The sequence below is a fragment of the Netta rufina genome, assembly GCF_964035555.1.
Source record: "Netta rufina genome assembly, chromosome: 6".
NCBI classification, from domain to species: Eukaryota; Metazoa; Chordata; class Aves; order Anseriformes; family Anatidae; genus Netta; species Netta rufina.
In genome coordinates this window covers 32574443-32597455 of record NC_140129.1, presented here as the reverse complement: position 1 = coordinate 32597455, position 23013 = coordinate 32574443, and the positions used below count along the sequence as shown (strand labels likewise).

General features: G+C 46.3%; 1 protein-coding gene across 1 annotated transcript; it reads left to right on the top strand.

Annotated features, from left to right (window-relative positions):
- Nucleotides 1-4263: 4263 nt before the first annotated feature.
- Nucleotides 4264-22745, top strand: SCTR (secretin receptor; the record flags this gene model as incomplete). The annotated part of the gene is given in 16 exon segments (XM_084289008.1): nt 4264-4326; nt 4328-4387; nt 4390-4436; nt 4438-4489; nt 8343-8469; nt 10673-10783; nt 15133-15236; nt 15529-15626; nt 16608-16740; nt 17459-17612; nt 17704-17764; nt 18293-18362; nt 20991-21082; nt 21177-21315; nt 21491-21532; nt 22569-22745. Coding segments are annotated over 16 exon segments (1530 nt in total).
- Between the last annotated feature and the right edge of the window lie 268 nt (nt 22746-23013).

Sequence of the window (23013 nt, the reverse complement as noted above, 5' to 3'; positions counted from 1 at the left end):
TCGGAGGCAACGGCAAAAGTCACACCAAAGGCACCGAGGCCAGGGTACAACCGACCCTTCTTCTTCCTCCTGTGACTTTACAAGTGACAGGACACACGCTTTTATTAAACCAGCTGCGTTTCTGAGCTGACAGACGGGCTTCGAGTTTCCCCACACCGCCTTGGAGGGTGCTGCAGGTCCTGCCCCAACCCCTGAGGACCTTTGGGGTCCAGAGGCAGCCCCTGCTGGCACCAAATCAGCCCCTGTTAGCCCCTGCCGGCCCCCGCTGGCCCCACGGCCCCCTCATGCCGGCCCCGCTCACCTCAGCGCCTCTGGGGCCGCCACGGTTGCTCGGCAACAGGCAGCCCAAGCGGGCCGCACCACTCCCGCCTCCCCGGGGGGAGACGATGAGACCCGCAGCCACCAGACGCAACCGTTCCGGAGAAGAAAATCCCCTAGAGGGAGGCTGCGTGCTTTATATGATGCAGTAAGGAGAGGATGAATCTCAGCGGGATGAAGAGGGGTACGAAGGCATCCCGCCACCCGCTGTGGCCCAGGGACCCCCCCCCGGCAGAGGCAGTGGCCGCGTCCTGGCGGCGCTGCACGGCGGGCTGGGCGCTGGGCTCCGCAATATGGCGGCGCAGGGGCCGCCTCAGGGAGGCTGGTGTTTGTGATGTGTTTCTTCGTAACACCCAAACGGTTCTGGGCTAAAAACGCGTTAATAAAGGTGTTCTGGCAGTTTTTGTGAGTGTTTTCATTTGGGGCCCGCACCTGTTAGCTTTCCAGATTCCCAGCAGAAGAGCCGAAGTGGTTCATACCACAGCGATCTGCATGGCCGTTCTGCATTAGGTGAAACAAGCATAACAAAATGGGATAACAAAGGACGTGTGAGAGAGCGGTGTGCCCCAGCCCCTCCTGCCAGGAGCTCATCACGGTTGTCTTGGGCACCAACATGCTCGTAGACCCTCTGTTGTCTCCACAGTGGTCTGAGGGCACACATCATAGGAAACCAGAGGTGTTTCCAGAACTGGGTTTTTATCCTCTTACATTCCCTAAGAATAAAATTATCCTCTTTCAGCACTTCTAACAGGTGAAACATGACCAGAAGTCATGCAAAACTCAGTTGGGTTGGAAACCATCCACCTCCTGCCCACTCAGTGCCTGCTGGGGTTTTTGGGCTCTGGCACCCACAGCTGCAGCTCTGCTTCGTGCGCAGCTTTGGTCTGGTCAAGTATGAGAGGAGAAAGGCAGCCGGCCTTTTTCCAAGCTATGCCTTCACCTCAGCTATGTAAACAGCCGCGGCTAGGGCTGACAGCAGTTTGTTCTCCACCTGACAGCCCAAGAGCCAGCCAGATGGCTGAAATTCTTCCCCCCTGCAGGACAGATCTGTGGGAGAGCTGCGGCCGGGCTGCCTGTGGCTCTGGGGACAGATCTCTGCAAAACCTGCCTTTTTTGCATGGTACGATTTGGTACGAGAACAGAAGCACCAGCCCCAGAACTTAATCACAGTGTCCCACACTGAACTTATTTAGCTGTACTTTTTTTATATTTTTTTATTTTTTTCCTCTCCCAGGAAAAATGGTGTGGGAATATAGTGGAGCAAATAGTGTATTAACATATTTCTCCTCCCACGGAAACATGATTCACCTGTGTGTCTCTCTATTTGCACGGTCATAATGGAGTGTGCAACTAAATCCATCTCCACTTCCACAACAGAGGAGATGAATGTGATGCACCCCTGGTGGAAAAGCACTCTGTAAGGTTTCCTGAGAGGTGGGAAATAAATAAAAAAGTAGCTGGAAATAGAGGATTATTGGCCAACAAATCTTCAAATTTCCTTGGGATGGCTATTGTAAATGAGGATTTTGAACTGGGATTTAAATAGGTGAGTCTCACCTTGATTTTATATCTATATTCCAAATATCGGAGGAAAAATGCATGGCCTGGTTGTCAAACTGTAAAACAGGGATTACAAACAATTCTTTAGCAAAGCAGGAAGAAAAATGAATGATTAGACTGAAGAACTAACGGAAATTTTACGTATTAATAAATATTTAATATTGAGGTTCGTTAAGGTACTTGATAAGTAAATAATCCTATAATCAAAGTAACATAAAGCAAATTAATTTATTCACTGCTCAAGTTACCATTTGAAGTATTTCAAGATTGCATGAACAAATTCCAGTGTTTCATTTCTGGTTTAGATTACTGAAACAAATTCCAGCTGTGACAAAGTTAAAATAGATATGCTGGGTAGGGATGAATGCAGCAAAGTGCAATGCTACTCTGTTTAATAGAGCAACACCTTGTTTTGGGATCTGTGTATTCTTGCTAATAAATCTCTACTAATAATTCTCTGCTAATAATAATTCTCTGTAGTCTGCTACTGCATGTAGGTTTCCCAGCACAGCGTGGCCCTCCCACAGTGCTGACATCAAGCAAGGGTTTGCACAGGTGAGAGTTTTCCAGGTCTTATCTTATATCCATCGTCTTTTGAGCCCTCAGCCTGCACATAAATATAATGCAAGGGTCACAAAATATTGGGTCCTCATTCACTCTCTTGGTGTTTAAATCCAGTATTGGCTCTTCAAAACCCCTGGGCAACCATTGCCTCTATCAGAAAATGCACACACACACACCCATCTAAAAGTGCTTTCAGAAGCAAAGCTGCATAGATGCCACAAACACAAGCATGAGCGGTGGCTTTCAGGGGAAGCTGTGTCAATAACAACAGAATAATAAAATTTTATTTGAGCCAAAGGAAGAGAGAGAATGACTTAGCAGCCCACTGAGATGATGCAGCACTGCCAATGCGGTTTCTTCAGACTACTATAATCACGTTGCTTGGCTGCCTCTCATACCTCCTTTTAACAATCTGTTTAACCCTTTGGCCAATTTGGCTGGGCAGGACAGCCATAGCGTGGTACCTCTTCTCCAGCCACAGCTTGGTGACTTTGGGGATACAGGGAGAGATGAGGGAAGTGTGTAGGGGAAGCAGAGCGCTGCAATTTAGCTGTCCTGGGAAGCACATGGAGAGATGAGCTGGAGTTCATGTGGTTGGAGTGGGCACAGGAAAGGGGACAAGACTCTCTAGGAAATCTTTGTTACGCTGCTTGGCAGGTGACTTGCTCAATCCAATGACGGGATTTTCTGTGCACAGGTAACAAGCTAGATGTCTTACAGTCACAGCCTTTGACTTAAATAGGAGCTCTAGAGCACACCCCAGCAGACCGGAGAGCAGACCCGATGTCCTGGGGAGCCCCTCGTCACATTTGGCCTATGTCTGGAGTGACAGGAGGTGGTAAACTGGAAAAGGTAGCAAAAGGTGATTTGAGACACTTTAGCATAGCTGAGGGTTGCAGTGCTCTGAGAGTGGGCACTAGTGCACTCTGCAAACTTCAGCTCTTTCTTGAGGCCGTGCTCCTTTTTGTGCTACAAGTAAACTTGGGAAGCCCAGTTTGGAGTGCCTGCCTTGGTGTCCGGGTGCCCGTGCCCTGGGTAAGCACACCTTTGTAGCAGTTTTTCCACAGAAACTAAACCTGTAGAAATAAAGCATGCTCTGCCACCAGGGAGTACCATGAGGACCCAAATGTGAGGCTTTCATAGCCCGTAGCATCAGGACCACATGCAGACCGCCTGTTTCTCTGGATGCTGGATGAGAGGCTGGAGTCCAGGGGGCGTTTGGAGCCCCCTTTGGAAGCGGTGGAAAGACCAGATCCTCTTTGCACCCTTTCTCTGATAGCCTAACCCCAAACTCTAGCTCACCTCCAGCACCGGTGGCTGGGCAGGAGGCGTGTGAAGCTGGACCTGCTGCAGCAGGCTGTGCCAGCTTCCCGATTCCCTCTGCCAGCCTCCCAGTTCCCAGCGCCCGGGGATGTGAGCTCGCTGTGGGAGGCACGTGCAGAGCCGCCGGGAGCAGGAGCGGTGCCGGCAGCCTGGATCGCATTCCTCAAACCCTGTTTCCCAGCAGGGCGCTTATTCCAGGGCTGGGTCCTCCCCGGGCTGCGCTCTGTGCTAATGACTATTTCCCCTTGATAGATTACCCGTGCCATTGTGGGGCTGACATCTTACCCGGGAGCCCTGCTTGGTCCCTTATCATGGGAGCATGAGGAATGATCCTTCCCTCCCGACACCCGTCGATAGCAGTGAGTAATAGCCGGGAAGGGAGGCAGACGATAGTAGGAACATGCTCAACAGAGGTGCTGTTATTCTTGGGACAGGAGGCAACTGCGGAGGAGGAGGAGGAGAGCTTGGAGGGCGGACGGGGGGGTCCTGTCATTGCTGATGCTCTCTGGGGCTCGGCAGCTGGAGAGAAACGTTGACTCAGGATGGTCAAAGCTGGGAAGGAAAAAAAGCAAGGAGGGAAAGGAATGAAGTGAAAGGAGCTGAGAGCCAGGCTGGAGAGCACGCAGACAGCCTGGTGACCTCTGGTGCATGAAGGATGAAGGAAGCAGACTGAGTGACTATGTGGACCGTCTGGGTGATCATCTTCTGGATTTCAACCGTCCTGGTAGGTGCTCGGGGCTATTTATTGCGAATTGCATGGAATCGTGGTGTCTGAATAAGTGCATCTCTGTGCTGTTAAGTTGTGGCATCGTAATTTTAAAATGTCTGTGTATAAGCTGGGATTTTTTTTATTATTATTATTATTGCTTCTGCTGCTTCCTGCACTAATTGATGTTGTCCAGACTGCCAGATGCTGGGTGCCTCAGTTTCCCCGGCTGCACAACCTGCCTTGGTAAACTCAGCCGGTGCTGGGAGGAAGGAGGGAGGACTTGATGCTGTTTCGAGAAACTTTGCTGGTTTACACAAGCAAAAAATCCCCTCAGGAATGCCCACCATTGCCAATGCCTCACTTGACTCAGATTGAAAGAGTGTAAGGTGGTGTTGGCACCACACATTTGGGTTCCCTTCTTTTGGCTTTACCCATTTACTGGGAGTTTAGGTGATGGACGGCCACTGCTGTGCTCCGGGCGCCCAGCTGAGCCTGAGGTATGATCTCTGAGCTGCTCGGGTGTTTCAGATTTTGCAAAACACAGAAAACCAAGACTGAAATATGCCCAGCTCAGCTGTAAGAAGCTGGGAGATGGTTGAACTCTTGGTCAATACAGAGAATTGCTGCAACCACTTGGAAATTCACTCTGTCCCAGCAGGGGATTCAGCTTGAACTCTGACAAAACCTGAGCGCTGCCAGGGCGTTTTAATTGCACAGGGACTGCAGCCTGCATTGCTTTACCTTTTGATTGCATTCAATAATTAAAAAATGACTGTGCTGATTTTCTTGTCATTTGGGTTTCTTATTCTTAGGTGCTACCCAAAGGACTCTGTAAATAGATGTCTTCACTCGAGGTGCCACTGAGACCACCTCCTTCTACTTGCTCCCTTTCTAGTCCTTCAAAATACAGATTTTGTTTACAGCATATAGCCTGGCATCCTTTGTTCTCCCTTAAGCCCTCTCATTAAACTAGGAATACATATTTTCAAATTCAAACATCTGGGAATTCTGTGGCTGCAAATACTATTCATATTAAATTGTGTTTAGATCCACTCATTCACAGGTTAAGAAATGTAGTTGGCTGTGCCAGTGGTATCACAAATTGCAGATTTCTGTGCATTCTTGACATCTAATTAGCACAACTATTTCTGTTTGGAATGGTTTCGATATGTTACATTTTCTTTAAAGAAATAAAAAGTGTAGAAAATAAGAGGATGCTTTGTCAAAATCTGACAACCTGGGAGCTGCTTCAGGGAAATACTTAGGAAGAGATGGAGAATCCACACCTACGGGAGTGGATTTTCCTTCTGGAGTAAAAGGTGCCCTCAGGACACGTGCGGTGCCTGTACATGAGCAAACAGCGGGACACACATGAGGAAGGCACACATGTGTGTGGAGGTGCCAGGGCAGAGGCAGGGCCAGGTGGCCCATTAATGGCACATTTCAGGGTGCTCAGCAAACAGTTGTGGCCCATCTGGTCGGACTTGCAGAGAGGAGGGAGGCAGGCTGTGGGAAGCAACGTGCCTGAGCCAGAACCTGTGGGCTCTCTGCTCTCACCGGGGTTAAAATCCAGTTGCCACCAGGTCTGGTGTCAGACAGGGGTGTCTGATCCAGAGAGAAAAGTCGACATCCTTCTGCTGGGTCAAAGAGTAATGGGGAGGCATTGATTACACCATGCTCCTGCTTGAGCAACATTTTATTAAAAAAAATAATTGTCTAGGTGGTCTTCACCTCTAGATATGCTACCAGCATGCAGCCCCATTCTAGAAGGAAAATAAAGCAGGCGTTAAAAATCTTTCTGAAACAAAAGCTCTCTTAGGACATACCTTTCTAAAAAGGAAGCAGCACCCGCAGGATATTTTTTTTAAGGTGAAAAATACTCCCGTTACTGAGATCATCACTCAGGTGGTGGCTAACGTTTATTTTTACATGCATTCAGTATTGTGATGAGCAACCCGCACGCACACCAAACAGGTTTCGTTGGCTGCTTTAAATGTTTAACGCTAATATTGATTTTTAACACAATTTCGAGGTAACTTTTGGACAGTTGCATTTGTATTTCTGTATTATGAAAATGTAGTTAATTGCTTTTCTATTGGTAATCAAATACATAATGACAGAGAGTGATAAATAATACATTTTGAAAGATCTGTCAATATTTACACAATGATCAAATTCAGTCTTCAGCTAACAACTGAAACTACTCAATGCAGTTACCTTTCTTTAGCCATGTTACTCCAGCTGGACATTTCCAACTTTTCAAAGATTAAATGGATTTAATGTATCTAAATCCTGGTATCAGAGAATAGTTTATTTAATCTGAATTCTTTGCATGAGTAATTCAAGAAAATTCATTACATCATGCACAAATGAATGGTTTTAAGTTTCTTTATTTCAGGATGCACAACGACGAAGGAGAAAGATGGTGCAGTAAAATAGAATATACCAATTAGACAAGGCACAAAACACTGCTGAAAATATCAAACTTTGTTCAGAAATGCAATACCCCAAATACTTCCAGCTGAAAAAAAAATGTGAATTTGGTCTGATTTTTCTTTTTTTCCTAAAACTAATCAGAATGTGATCAGCAATTCTACACGATTGGTTAGGTTGAGCAGTAACATGATGCTGTCGGGTTACCTCTTCCCACTCAAAATGTATTAAAACAAACTGTTTATAAAAATTTCAAATAATACAACCCGATGACTTGTTTTTAGTCTTTTAAGTATGCATGTATATATACACTTGTATGTATATATCTACATACAATTTCTATAATGGGAATTTATAAAGTTTTGTTGTTGTTATTTTGTTATAATGGGAACCTGGCTGTATTCAATACTTTGATTGTCATAAATGATGGAACAAGGCAAAAATAGCGAAAGTACTTTTTTCTACTCACTGGGGACCACGCAGGTCTGTTACAGCTGGAAATCAGATTTATGGGTTTTGATTTGGACAAATACAGATGTTAGGGGTGCCTGATGTGCCTGGAAGAGCGTCCCACAGTGATTCAGGGTGACTTTCTGGATACTGCCTGAAAGCTGAAACATCCCAGGCTCTGAGGACAGTTTTCAATAAACATACTGTAAGATATTAAGACTGGGATCTTGTCCTACAAATCATTTTGCACTGGTTTTTAATACATGCCATGTTAATGGTGGATAGCTGTTTTGTACATTCATTTTGGCCCACCTACATAAAACATTAACCGAACATTTAATTGCTGCTTCAGGACCGAGTTAAGACTAACATTTCAACCCTTCCTTGTGAAAAAGGAGGATGGAGAAAGAGGAATGTGGCATGGTGTGCTCGGGCCAATTTACGATTGGTTTCCTCACAAAAAAATTCCCTGAGACTCTGCTAGCAGTCAGCTTGGCTCCTGCAGCTCCGTGATCGGTAGCAGTGAAACAGGCTTGGGTGGTCTGCAGCCAGTGGACATATTTGGGCCAGCCATGCAAGTAAATGTCATCCAGGGAAACAAACTGCAAGGGTCTGCGGTTTGATACTGCCAGAGGTGGATAATTAATTCTCTGTTGCTCCAGGAGCGTCCAGCAGTGCCCTGGATGCTTCTGCAGGTTTGGGGAACAGCAGCATGCTCGGGTACTTTATTTAGCAGAATAACAGCCTCATTTCTCTCAATAACAACCTCAGCAAATGGGAGCAGACAGGAGCTGAATCTGTGGTTGCCTACTGCTATCATAAAAACGCAGACTTAATTAAGAAAATTGACTGTATTTCAAGGAAATACGCTCCACAATCAATTGACGGCATTGCATGGAAAATGTGAGGACAAGGGGGGCGAATCCTGTTGAGGGAGCGCACGTTTTAAGAGGAAAAGTGATTGTACTGCTTTTCAAATTTGCAGATCAGGGCTGCCCCACTTATCTGTGACCTCCTGAGCGTCCTGAAAAAGGAGGAAGAAAACTGTGCTGAGACTCTGTCCCTGGAGGCGAGGAACAGGACACCTGAAAATGATCTGCTCCTGACATCAGGTAAAGGGTGGGGGAATGTGCAAGGCGAAAACCATTCTCAGGTCAGCCGAGTGGCCTCAGTACCCCCACGTTCCTTCCCACAGGAGGCATGCACCCCATGCGTGCCTCTCAGTGAGGAGCAGAAAAACAGGTAAGATGTGTTGCAAGGCTCTGAGAGCAGGATTCAACCTTACTGTGATGGCAAATGGTAATCATACGAGACTTCCAGGTCAGTGGTTTGACTGCAGTCTTCACAGCTAGAGAGCCCATCACCAACAAAATGTGAATTGGAGAGGATTTGGAGTTATTCTCACCTTAGACAAGGATATTTTTATAAAGTCAGCCCACTAAGTACAAAGTTACTCAGCTGTATTTGCCTTCAAAAACAATGAGTACCTGAAGATCTTCCTTGCTCCTATTAGATATAGATCTATTGCCTGTTTTCGTAGCATGCCTATCCTTTTTCTCTGTCTTTGTGTTTTCCCTTTCAGCCTGATGGGTGTGAGACTGCCCTGGGGCATTACGCCCATATAACAGAAGTTACAGGGTACTTCGTGGCAGGCTGGCAGATATTCCGGAATGCAGATCTGACTCATCGAATATAAAAAGAAACTTAATCTAGTTGGATTAAGTTGGATCCAAATGTTAAACATCCCCCTAGATACTTTAATACAGGACATCCCTACTCTCTGTGCCTTTCTCCCCAAAGAAACAAGTTAAAACTATTGCTCCGTGTTAAACCTTTGAGAAAGCATTTCCAGTGGCCATCAAAATGCCTCTTTAACCTCTGCAAAACAGATCAAACAAGTCACACTGGCATGAGCTTGGGGCTACCCACGTAGCAGAAAGCTTTAAGCTGGAAGTAGCCAGAGTGACTAAGCCCCTCTCCGTTGCTGTAGCTCTGCAAACACATCTTCTCCTGACAGTGAACCCCTCCCAAAATAAAGAGGTGGAAAATGCACAGCTGTCCCCAGGTAATGGCTTCTGAAGAGAGAGCACAGGAATTTCCTTCTGCTAGTCTTTACTGAAGGAGGGTTTGTTACCTTGGTGAATTATAGAATTACGCTTTTATTCCAGGAAATAATGCTTTTATTATACACATTTCTCCATCCTTTTTTTTATCTGCATGTCCGAGGTCTGCGTGGAGAAAATCCTACACAAGGACTTTAGTCTGAAGAAGAGAAACAAAGCTCTGGGGATCCAGTGTCTGCCCTTGGTGTACCATACAGGGAAACAGAGCAGGGGCTTTGCAGGGTGTTGCTAACCCTCAGTACCCCATCCCTCCTGCACCTGCTGCCCCAGAAGCTTTGCCTTGTGTGGGCAGGCAGCACCAAGTGGAGGAGCAGGAAGAAAGGCAAAGCAAGGGACAAGCTGCCACAGTGCTGTCTCTGCTGCACGCTCACGTCCTTAAAGAAATGGCACAAATGAACAGAGGATTTACATTTTCCCCTGGCCTGTAAATGTGGTGATCTTCCCTTCACAGCCTTGGGGAAGAGCTCAGTGAAATTTTGCTCTCCGACAGCAGAAGAGCCATTGATACCTGCAGCTGAACCCAGTCCGTGGTTTATTGTTGTTATTCACTCCAGCACTGTCTGGACATAATGAAAGAGGTGAATTAGAGGCAGAGTATTTATGCTTGTACAATGCTGTTCCTCTCTGCCCTTTCCCCAGTATCATTCTGAAGCTGTTTAAACTCCTAGTCACGTTGTGCCTTTTTGTGTTTACACAAGGATTATGTAAGGAAAACATCAGGCTGATTCAAAGTGGAAGCTTTAGAAGGGTTGAAAAGTGAGCTAAATTTTTGACATCTGGTTTCCTTCATCTTTCCAGGGCTATTCACTAGTTACCAGAAGACAAACTGGTAGCCAAGGGCCTGGTGCAAGGCTCCCCATGGCCCAACTTTCTCTGTCCAGCTGGTAGAGACCAGTGCAGTCAAGGACCTGAGTGGGATGGGTCTGGAGCCTGCAAGGGGATGGCGTGAAGCCAGGAGGACCTGTTCTGTCCCATCTAGGTCTCGATAGGTCTCAGCAGGACTTGTTCTGTCTCATCCAGCTTGCTTTTCAGGGTACTGAGTATCTCTGTTCCCATAGCTGCCTTGGTCCTTGGGAGATGTTGCGTGCTGTTGCATTTCTGGGAGATGTTTCACGGTGTTGCATTGCTGGGAGGTGTTGTATGGTGTGTCCTCGCTGGGAGAAGTTTGATGGTGTTTCCTTGCTGCCCCCAGGCAGATGTGCTGGAATGTGGGATAACATGAGCTGCTGGCCTTCATCAGCTGTGGGACAGACTGTCGATGCTCCCTGCCCCAAATTCTTCCAGATGCTGACTGGGAAAAAAGGTAACGCTAAAAACACTCTTTTCTTGCTGAGATGTCTTTTGTTAAACATGGTGTTTACAAAAATGTCACCGTCAGGTCTGAACTTGAAGGAAAATTTGGCCCTGCTTCTTTTAAAGACCAACGGCCACTTAGCAGCTCCATTTCCATCACTAATCTAAACGTGGGAAAGCCTGGAATTAAAGTAGCAAGATGGTTTAAGAGTTTATTTCTCTTAGACAGGCAGAGAAAAGTGCAGGAAATAAATGCTATCCTGAAAAGCAGATTTAACACGGTTTCTTGAGGGAAAGAGTTTTCTTCACACAGTCTCTGTTTATGTATTTCCGCCTGTCTTTCCCCTTCTAATAATTCTTAGGCGGCTGATCTCAGCCAAGCTTGACAAGAGGGCAAAAGTTCACACAGCATTAATCTCACGCAAGTTTTGGCAAAAACAACCAACCAGGTAAGGGAAGGAACCCCTTTTGTGCCTCCATCAAGTGGAAATTACAGGGGTTCACCCATAACGTGTGACGGTCTCCACGCAAGGATGCAGCACAAATGCACAAGAACTCAAGCTTCATTAGTCCCATGGCTCACCAAATCCCTTACTCAAAAAGATATGAGTTCAAGCAACATTTGTTGCCCATTCTTTGAGATTTCTCAGCTAGAAATGAAGTGACATTTATTCCCAATATATTACAGTAATTGTGAGCCATTAAGTAGTAGTTTCTGCCTGCTTTCTGTTAATTTTGACTTTTTAACAATGCCTGAGAAATGTGCTTACATTTCTCTTTGGTGAGTTAATGATTTGAATCAGAAGAGGGCTCTCCTTTCTTTGGTTATAGGACATGGATTAATGAGACCTGATACTCACAGAAAAGCAGACAGATTGATTTTATGGAGGGAGGAACAGGAGGCAAAGTATTAGATTGTCTACTAAGGATTAGATAAGTAGGAAGAAAAGCATTTAGTTCTCTTTAAATAAAATCAGACGCGAATCATATGCATTGAAAGAAATACCATGCTGCTTTCTGTACACAGAAACAGTAGCTGCCCATTGAGTCCTATAATCTCGTATGAAGACAGAAGAAAAACTATATAAAGACACAGATCGCTGAGAAAATCATCTGTCGGGCATGTGCTCACAAATTTCAGCACAGTGGTACCGAGCCTTACTAAGTGTGCTAAAGGAAATCCCTGCTGGTGCAGCCACTAGAGGGAACTGCTCCCTGCCTCTGCCCTCGCAGCCAGCACCGGCCAGGCAGAAAAAGAGGAGTTTGTACATCCAAAGGTCATAAATTACATATCAAATGTGTATTGCATTATCTTGGAGATAGATAGTCTAACAGCTTTAAACTTTGGTTGCCCTCCTTACTGAGAAGCTGAGAGCTGAGCCACTTCTGATAAGCACTAATCAAAGTGACAGTGTTCAAAACAGAAACCCAAGACATGGTTCATTGGCATTTACAGCTTATTTCGGTCTCTTCATCTGGCATTTTGGGTACAAGTCAGCAATAGTTTATTCTCATTCTCATAGCCACATTCTTCTCTGATTTTGCACTGTGGCTGGCTTTTGACTCATGCATTTAATTACCGCTACAGTTGTTGCCCTGTTTTCAGCAATTTTGCAAAAAGAAAAACAAATATCATTTTGTTTGAAAGAAAAGCAAAAATTTTATTTCCTTGCCACTTACAAAAGAGATGGGCAGCCACAAATGCCAAAGACCCATATGTGCAGGGATGCAGATAGCTCTGAACCCAAACGCTGGTCTCTGTGAGGCCGAGCTTTGTGCTGACATCCAGACTTGTATTTGCAGCCCAGACTGTCTGGCCTCTCCTCACATAACAGACCAAAGAAACAAAACAATCTGAAACCAAGTAACATACCAGAAGTTCACAACCCACAAGCAAGAAATGGGGAAAGGTGCGATGTCTGTGGGGAGCCAGAGGCAGAGGAGGAAGCTGCATGAAATGGCCCCAGTCCCACAGCCCTCCCTTCAGACATTGCTCCCTCTTATCCCTGAAGTCCTCCAAGGCACCCAACATTAGATGGGCTGCAGCCCCTGAGTCTGCTCTGAGTGGGGCATGCTGCAGTTTCCCCAGAATGTATTTTATCATAAAAGCAGCATTGTTAAAATTGTGCTCATGTCCATCCATATAATAAGCCCTGCATAATCTCGTATGGTTTGCTTGTGATGCAATTGCAAGCAGACACCAGCACAGAACTTCACCTCTCCTTGTCTGATCAACTTTGACATCCTTAGGCGATGCCCAGTTCTGGACCTGTTTACAAGCATGACACTCTGCTCCCAGTACATGGGTCTTTAATTGAAGCTGAAGTAGAACATTTGCCACCATACCTCTCACTTGCTGAGTGCCAAGGCAGGATCACAGAATCACAGAGCAACTGAGGTTGGAAAGGACCTCTGGAGGTGACCTTGTGCAACCCCCTGCTCAAGTAGGGCCACCTAGAGCAGGTTGTCCAGGACCATGTCCAGATGCATATGAAGATCTCCAAGAAGGAGATTCCAGAACCTCTCTGGGCAACCCGTGCCATTGCTTGGTCACCTGCACAGCACAAAGCGCTCCCTGAAGTTCACAGGGAACCTCCTGTGTTCCAGTTTGTGCCCATTGCCTCTTCTCCTGTCCCTGGGCACCACTGAAGGAGCCTGGCTCCATCCTCTTTGCACACTCCTTCAGGTATTTACAGACACTGATGGGCTCCCCCTGAGCCTCCCCTTTTCCAGGCTGAACAGTCCCAGCTCTCTCAGCCTCTCCTCATAGGTGCTGCAGTCCCTTGGTCAGCTTGGTGGCCCTGTGCTGGACAGAGAGACCCATGGTTGGCTGGGGAGAGCTCTTTCTCTTCCTTTTGTTGTTGCTGTGCTGCAGCAGCGTACAGAAAACCTGGCTTAAAAAACAAGCCCGGCCCTTCCAAAGATGCTAAGCTGGAACAAAATGTTCATAAAAGCATCAGAATAATAGTCGGGTATGGACACACCCAGAGCTCTCCCCGCTTGGAGATCTCAGCATGTTTGCTGTGCCTTGCTGTTTTACAGAGCTGAGGGCAAACCAAGTGTGGACATGCTCGGAGGTCTCCAGAATTAACCCAGAGGTAGCAGGAGCCCTGACTGTCCTGACAGTCCCAGCAGGGCTCCCAAAAGCATAAACCAGTGCCAAACACTGCTGCACATGCATCTCCCCCTGTTCCCTCAGCGCTGCAGGGATGTTTTGCAGAAACTGGATGCCCTAGAGTCCCTGTGGCTAAATGCGTAGACAGGAATAGACTTTTATGGTGCCTGCTGTCAAGGCTTCCACTAAGGACTGCTGATTTCAGGTCCTAAGTCCTTGCAAGTACAGCTATTACTGCAGCAGAGCCAGGGTTTTACGCCCTCTTTCTAAAGGGTGGCTCCGACTGAACAGATGCATGTGATTAGGACAGCAGGCAGTGGCTTTATTTCTTTGTGGAAGTTTCTCTTCTCTTCAGCCTGTAGCCTACCTGCCTGCTGGGGCCATTTTCTTCGGGTGAGATTGCAAGGTGTGTTGGTGCTGGACACGAATGTGGGCGTATTCAAACCTGTCCTGTTTAACCACATGCAGCTTGGTGGTGACCCACCTCACCCAGCTTGAGGAGTCAGATGTCCGAATAGAAGTAGGTCAGACAAACTGCCCTGTGCAGATGTCTGTCTGAAAATGAGATGTTTTCTTCAAATGGCTCTTTTTCCTCCACTGACTAGAAAGATGGCTGCAAGGGACACGCTTAAACTCAAGCATTTTGCTTTCAGAAGTCTAACTTAAGTGAGGGAATTCCCATCCTGGCCTCTGATTTCCAAGTAAGCAAGGAAATCAACTGCATAAGACAACGCCTGGACTTGGCTGTGGGTACAAGCCTTTTAGCTTCCATATAAGTCTCCCCAAAAAGCTGTGCCCGTCTAACGTTTTGTGTTCTCCTCAGACTGTGACAAACCACAGTACAACCCTGAGGTGGTGAGAATGTCCAAGAAAGTATCAGGCTTGTATGGAGTATGAATCCATGACCGAACAAGTCAGATGTTTGCTGATCTTGGAACTCTGGCCAAGAAACACCAGATGTACCGAACAGTATTATTTATGTTGCAATTAATAAAAACACATCCGTCACAGTCATCCCTGAGTTGGCAAACAATATTATGACCCACACAAATACACTGGGCAAGTATCAACACAATCAGCTCAGCTGCATTTCACCTCCAGCTATGCTGAGTACACTGCCTGGGGAAAAAATGTTCTCCTTGCTTTTGGAGGAACCCTTCATGTTGGTGACGGCAAGGAGAACAACAATACGACTGGAAATAGTTACACCTGGTTTTGTCTCTTTTGTTGTTGTTACCATACAGGTTTTGTCTACCGAAACTGTACCAGCGAGGGTTGGTCAGACCCGTATCCAAGACCAGATATTGCTTGTGGCTACAACGTCAATGACACCACAAATGAGAAAAGAGTGAGTCCGAGTGCCTGTGACCACAAATCTGCAGCTCTGGGGCTCTGGGAAGGGATGTGCTCAATCTATTAAGGAGAGACTGAATAATGTGATCTACCCCAGGTGGGATTGTGGGTATAAGTGTTCTTCAGCACAAATGCTTTCGCAGTGAGTTTTGCTCAGTCTAAAACTTCTGTAACTGATTTTACAAGAAAATCTACTTGATAAGAAATAAGGGATAGCCTTCATTTGGTATGGGCCGATTTCTACCAGATAGTCAAAGGTAAAGATGTGTATATCTGTTCCCCTGCAGCAAGCCTATTTCATGACCCTGAAGACCATGTACACCATTGGATACTGCACCTCCCTTGTGACGCTGACAATAGCCTTAGTGGTCCTGGCCTCTTTAAGGTGAGGAGAAGCATCGCTGGGTTGCCTTTGGGCAGGACGTCTGGTCATCTCAGCTGACACAGACCCTTCTGTTGGCTTTCAGGGCAAGTTAAACATTGCAGTATTTCTGAAAACTTTCACATAAATCAGTGATGGAAAATGAGCTGAGTCCTGTCTCACAGCAAATGTCAGGGCTGTTCCTCATATTGTGCACTCCTGTCCTTTCCAAAATATAGTTTATGCTATTTTGCAGACTGGAGTTTGCACCATCTCGCTGCTATGATTTTGCCATGATTTTGGTGTCCCTGGAACAGAGTGTCCTTCCTCCTAATGTTTTTTACCCCACCCAAGACTGTGGCTAAAACTTTGCTCTAAGAACCAGTGCATTGACTTCTAGAGAGGTGTTGCAGGCTTACAGCAGTGACCTGACAGTAGGTTTATCTTCATACAGCTTTATAACCTGGAATTTGCACTTTGCTGCTTATTCAGTGAAATGCATCTCCCTTACAGTAAATATCAGGGAGGCACCTCTGGTCAGAGGAACCCCAACTACTCCACAGACTAGTCATGAGGCTGCAAGGCCTCCTAGCTTGAATTATCTGGAGACATAATACAGAAAACACTGCAGGCACAAATGCACTGTTGAGACAAACCAAAGAAATCGACCTCAGTGTGGATAAACACAGCTCCTTGGCTTCATGATGCCCTGGGAAGGAGAGATGGGAGCTAAAACAAGCATATTGGCATGAAATCTCAGTTCTTCTGGCAACGTTCAGCTATTTTTAGTACCTGAGTGGAGCAGATGTGACTTCTGCTTTTCAAGGTCTTCTCTAGGGTATTCCTCTTTGGAAATCCATTAGTCTTCCTTTCACAGTCAGAAAAACAGTGTTCTTAAGTTGTCAGTTCAGCATTAATAAGGACTGAAACCTGGTGGTTACAGCCACAAGCTTCCTGCTTTGTCTAGGAATGTAACTTCATAGAAGCTCTCTCTTTTCCTTGCAGAAGACTGCGCTGTACGAGGAACTACATCCACATGCATCTCTTCACATCCTTCATTTTGCGAGCCTCATCTAACTTCATCAAAGATGCTGTTTTGTTCTCCTCTGAAGACACAAACTACTGTGAGGCACACACGGTAACCCTTTGCCTTCCAGCTTATTCCACACTTCAGCTTCCCAGCAGGATCCCAGCCATAGTTAGTGTGCAGGGAAGAAAATCTTCATCCTAGGTTTCTATTTGTCATACCAGGGTATGGGAGGGGAAAAGTAGGCCCTGTCCCTTCTCTGTTGCTCAACTCCATGCATTAGTTGTTCCAGGCTGGGATTTCCCTGTTTTGGGAGGATTCTGAATGGGTGAGGGAGATATGAGGATGTAAAAAGGGGCCCAGGCTGGATGAAACACACAGAAACAGAGGTGCAGCTATAGATACCCATACGCAGGCATCTACAGTCCCCTCAAGTATTGACACAGAGGGTACCCAGGCAGGTCTAAAATAGGTGTCTGCATTCATCAGCTTGACTGCATTGACTAGATTGCTACAGAAGAGACCAGGAGTTCAGCACATGAACGCAGAGGCACCTAAATGCAGGTGTCAGAGTCCATAGACATGGGACACACTACCAGGGTGGAGATTCTTATGTGGATTTTAGATCCTGGTAATGGGGCTCACAGATAGAATATAAGAACACATTGAACTTTGAAATATAAAAATTTTTCTTTGTTGTTTGTATTGGCAGCAAAACATCTTGTAAATATTGGGGGGCAGGGCACTGGAAGCCATGTTCAGTGCTTTAAAGTCTGTTTGAAAAGAGATACAAACAGAAGCAGAAGTTAATTATCCTCTGTTTCCTCAGGCTGGATGCAAGCTTACCATGGTCTTCTTTCAGTATTGCATTATGTCTAACTACAGCTGGCTTCTCGTGGAGGGACTGTACCTCCACGCTCTCCTGGTAATTTCCTTCTTCTCAGAAAGGAAGTTCTTCTGGTGGTTCATCACCCTTGGATGGGGTAACGGCTCTCCTCTTCATGTGCATAATTGTCACTTTGTTGTGCCTCTGGGATGGATTTGTAGAGCAGTAACTGGCTTTTCCAATTGCAGGTGCCCCGAGTGTCTTTGTGGCTGCGTGGGCCACTGCAAGGCAACTCCATGAAAACACCGGGTAAGTTATTTGGAGGGGGGAGTGGAGTTGTGCAGGCTGCTGCAGGGATTTCCTGCTCATTCCTAACCACTGACAGCCAAGCAAATCAACTGCATTTCAACTGTGGTGCTAGCCAGCATAGGTTCCCAGCATAGGCAGGGAAGAAACATCCAGCTGAACAAGCTGAGAGAGAGCCTCAATTTTAATTTGACTATTTTCAAGGGTGGAAGATATCCTTCAAGAGCGAATTCTGCCCATGATGTTATAAACACCTGCATTTGATCAGTGAAGCTTTGTTCCTTTCTCTTCTCCCTTGCAAAATTTTGAAAAGTGGATGTAATTCAAGGGCAGGATATACTTTTGTCCAGTGGAGGTGAACAGTTTTCTGTCAGGGGTTTCCCAAAATGTTGCACCAGCTAAGTGGGAACAAGAAATTAATTCTGTAGAAGAGGGAATGGGGGCCCATCCGAAGTACAAAACAGACTAAATCCCTTTGAAAAGACACCAGTGCTTTGATAACTGAATGCACCTTCTCTTCTATTTTTGCAGGTGTTGGGACATTAACACTAATGCCAATACCTGGTGGATCATTAAAGGCCCTGTAGTTTTGTCTATTTTTGTAAGTCTTTTCTGGGACAAGCACATTCAAACTGTATTTTCAAATATTGTGAAGTCAGAGATCATCTACTCAACATGCTTTAGAAGTGTGTTAATGAACTGATCTTAGACATGTGCCTGAACTGGCGTGACACATGAATTACTGCTTAAGCAACTTCTGCTCAGCATGATTTTGTCAGTAACTAATGCCCCGAAGCTAAGTTGCAAGGAAAGCTAGAGTGTCCTCCCAAGAAGCAAGAGCCTGAAGAAGATCAGGTTTCCACATCCTGTTGATTTCATATGAATTTGGCTGGCTTGTGGAAGCTTGTTTTGGACTGTTTCAAGAAAGGCTCCGGAGGAGAAACCAAGTGGCTGTACATTTCAGTACAATAGCCTTTGTGTCTCATGGTCACTGCCCCTCTTAGCAAAGCCAAAAACAACTTGCCTTACATGATCATTAGCTTTTGTTTTGAGCAATGAGAGCAGCTCACAGGCTTCATGCACCGTCTGTTAGTAGACTGCAATTAGGCTATTAAGGCATTGCTCACTGAAATGAGACGTAGGGATTGAAACTCAGTGTGAACCTGCCCAGTATAGGACAGAGGAGATGTTAACACTTTGGCACAAATAATATTCAACACCTAGGGTTTGAGCATTTGCTGGTGCTCACCTTTATAGTTTTAAGGTACCAAGGGGCTGCAGCTGCTTCATGGAGATAGTTCTGCCCAAGTGTGGGCCCTGGGGGTCTGCAGTGGTTAATTTGAAGCCTTACTAGAGAACCATGTGAGCTGCTAGCTACTCTCAAGTGACCTGCTGACACTGGGTAAGAATGCAGAAACTGAGGTATTCGTGTAGGCTCCATTATGTTTACAAATCACAAACTGCAGCACTCGCACACTCTCTTGGAAACCCAAGCATAGGTGGTGGTTTAAACCCTGTTCCCTTTTACCACTGAGCAATTCTTCACCCCCACAAGACAAACAGAAGACCACACAAAGTGATTCAGGATCAACGAGGCCACAGCATTTATTTTCCCTAATGAAAAGGAGCTGCTCAGCAATATTTAAATTCCAACAAGGCCCAGAAGTTCTGCAAGGTGAAAATCACAGTCTTCGTTTATCTTTTAAGGGCCACCCACTATCCCCTTGAAACCCTGATCACATCTAGCCAGCTGCCTCAGGCGGGAGCCGTCTGCAAGGCCCTGCCTCCTTACCTAACAGAGGCTTTTCTCAAGCCCATAGCTACAGATGCAAACAAACAGCCAGTCCTTGAGAATTCAGATCTAATCTCTTTATTCCTCACAGCACACAGTCCTTAGCAGTTCAAAGGGCAGAAAATCAACACTGATAAGCTCCTTTGTCCTCCCAGACTAACACGCTGGCTGTGCTGCCCACTGGCAATTCCTCCCAGCGGGAGTCCCACAGTCCTCCCATTCCCAGTGGATTTTCATCAGCAAAAAGTCTTGCACCGCCTACAGGGCTTAGGTCTGACCCACTGGGTTAAAAAACCACCAGAATCCTCAGACCTGAGCCCCCTTTTCCCCCAAGACTCCTACCGTATCTCACTGCCTTTCCTTCACACTCCCCACCCCAGCTCCTCACAGCTCTGCTCCTTCCCTCACCTCCAGCTCCCAAACTTTCAGCCTTTCCCACCCTCCCTCTCCAGCCCAGACCACACAGCCATGCTTGCTTCCTCCTCACCCACTAATTTTGGGAGCCCCCTGCCCCAGGGACACCCTGTGTCTGTCCCATCCGATGTTGATCCCTGTCTCCTGAGGAAACCCACCAAACCCACCACCCTGGAGCCCTGCAGGCACAGGCTGCCATGAGGCGGTTGCATGCCCGTAATGGCGCTTGTATGTGTCAATACACATAGGGAAGGGTTGAAGGCCTGGCATGGGAGCTTGTGAAAAGGTGCTGTGGGCGTGCAGCCAGGTGCTGCCTGCCCCACTGTGGTGCAGATAAGGCCAAGGGTGGCTGAGTGCTGCTGTGGGAGCGGGCATGGCCTCCACTGCTGCTCCTGCTCTGTGTCAGGGGCTCGAGCCCACAGAAGCAGCCATTGCTTCACCTGCGCTCAAACGCAGCGCTAGATCAGCATCTTTATGTGGGATCCACCCTCAGAGAGGGGGGTTTGAAGAAGGAAGAACTGTCCCAGCTCTCCCCTAATCCCACTGTTAATGGCTTTGCCTCCGCCATCTGAAACCATTCTGGTGTTTTCAGCAGGGAGCAAAGGGTGCTCGCAGGTGGTGTTGGCAGCCAAAGCAGGGCCTGTGGCCTCATCCCCCAGCACACACAGGGGCTCCCCAAGGCCTTTCCTGGTCCCTTTGCACTTCAGTGATTTCTCCCATTAAAAAGCCCTGACCATAGCTAGCAAACTCTGGGAAAACCAGGCAGTTCCCAAGCCCTGAGTGGCTGGGCAGGCTGGAGAGGCATGGGACAGGTTAGGGGACAGGGATGGGGACAGGGAGAGCTGCAAACCCACAGACCAGCCCCAGCCCCTCAGTTCTGCCTGCTCAGCCAAAACACCCCTAACTGACTCCGCTGAGACCTGGCAACTCGCTTTTGGTTATGAGACACTTTTGTTGTTTGCTTTTTTTTTTTTTTTCCCCATATCCTTCATTTTCTTTTTATTTCTTTCTTTTTACTTTCAGATTAATTTCATTCTTTTCATCAACATTTTAAGAATCCTGATGAAGAAGCTCAGCTCACCTGAAAGACGGAGCAACGATTTCAACCAGTACAAGTACGTCCTGCACACCGTGACTTTATACCACATCAACCCACCAGACTTCTCTTGCCCCTTCTACACTGGTTTTCCCCTTTGTTTCCACTCCCAGGAAGCTTGCCAAGTCGACGCTCCTCCTCATCCCGCTCTTTGGGGTTCACTACATCATCTTTGCTTTCTTCCCTGAAGACACAAGTAGTGGCACAATGGAAATTCAGCTGTTTTTTGAACTGGCTCTTGGATCGTTCCAGGTAATCGTTGACATGCTACTCTTTTCTTTAAGTAATATGAGGTATAACGTGTAGCTCTGCACAGAGGCCCAGTGGCAATAACAAGTTGTCTGATTTCCTTTGAGATATATCATCTGAATTTAAAAGCTGGAACTGCAGTTCTAATTCTGTGATTATGGTTCTTTTTATCTTTCAGGGTTTTTTCGTGGCTGTACTTTATTGTTTTCTTAATGGTGAGGTGAGTTTTGTGTAGATAACATTCTTTTTTATTGCTCACGTATATCTCATTAATTAGTAGGGTATGTTTTCTCCAATGAATTACATGTTTTATCTGACAGTTTTCTTCCCAGCTACTTATCGTCACTCCTGAAATACCTCCTAGACCTGGCAAACCTAAGTAATCATACGCCAGATGCGAACTTCATCTCTCATCTACTGCAACCCTTTCCTAAATCAGATAGCATTATTACTGTCTGGGAGTGGAGGGTGGGAGAACCATCCCGCACACAGTCACACTGAAAATCAGAACCTGATTCTGATGTATGATGGTATGATCTGTCATCCTGTGTCTGTTTTTGTTGCTTGATCCTTAGGAGGGAATTTAGCAAAAGCTGTAGCGAGTCCAAATTTATTAGGACTCTCATAAGGTAAAGCTTTTGGAAGAAGGTCTGTTGCCTTTGTGGTCCTATAACTCCCAGGCTCCTGGGGTAGAACTGGCACTCTAAAATACTGCTGCTGGTAGAGGCAAGGTGAAATGTTATCCAGACTTGTGAGATCCTGAGGTCATTGGAGGGAAAGAAAAGAACCCAAACTGTTAGTTCCTAAGTTTGGAAGGAAAGTTGATTTGAAAGGGAGAATGGGTTTGAAAAAATGTTGGATGGTGCTTTAACAGGATTTCAGAAAAACAAAGTTGTTTTGAAAAGAAAATCCGCATTTTTTTCACCTTTGTGTCAAAATGTCCCATTTTGATTAAAAAAATAAAAATCTTTGACAAATCCAAACCAGACACTAAGGCCAGCTAGTCTACACAAACAGTTTCAACATCAATTAAACAGAAAAACAGGTTCACAGAAAATTGTGTAGCTGCAACAGCCGTATCACTAGAAGTGACAAGAAACAGGCCCTACCCTAATCCCTTAAACTGGGGGTTAAATAAATAAATCCAGACCTTGGCAAAGGTAACCATCTCTCCTTTTCCTGTTATACTGCTCTCTGCAATGCTGGGCTCCAAGATAAACTAGCTGAACCAAGTATTTTGTGATCTTTCTACCTAGGTTCAGCTGGAAGTTCAGAGAAAATGGAGGCAGTGGCATTTAAGCAAACACTTGCATCAGCACGTTAGCACCTCAGCAAGTAACGGAGGAAGTGGCTTAACTCAGGAGATGCAGGTAGTGAAGTCGAGCCCACCACAGCACAGGAGAGCAACCCTCCAAAGATCAAGCATGCTTTAACACTGCACCCTTGAGGGATACCTCCGTGCTCAGATACACGTGGTTAAATCCCATGGACTGTGCTGGGAGTCTTGTGTATATATCCGAGACCGGGACTTGGCTGTGGATCAGCAGTTCTTGAAGCACATCTGTTCGTCTATATCCTGTGTAGCACCAAAGTTATTTTGCAAGGCAAAATGGGCCAAAACATTATGCTCTTCCTTGGGTTTCTGGCCACAGTCATTTGTGTTTCTTTCCACACCAATATTTTTAAGCTGCTATTTCTACC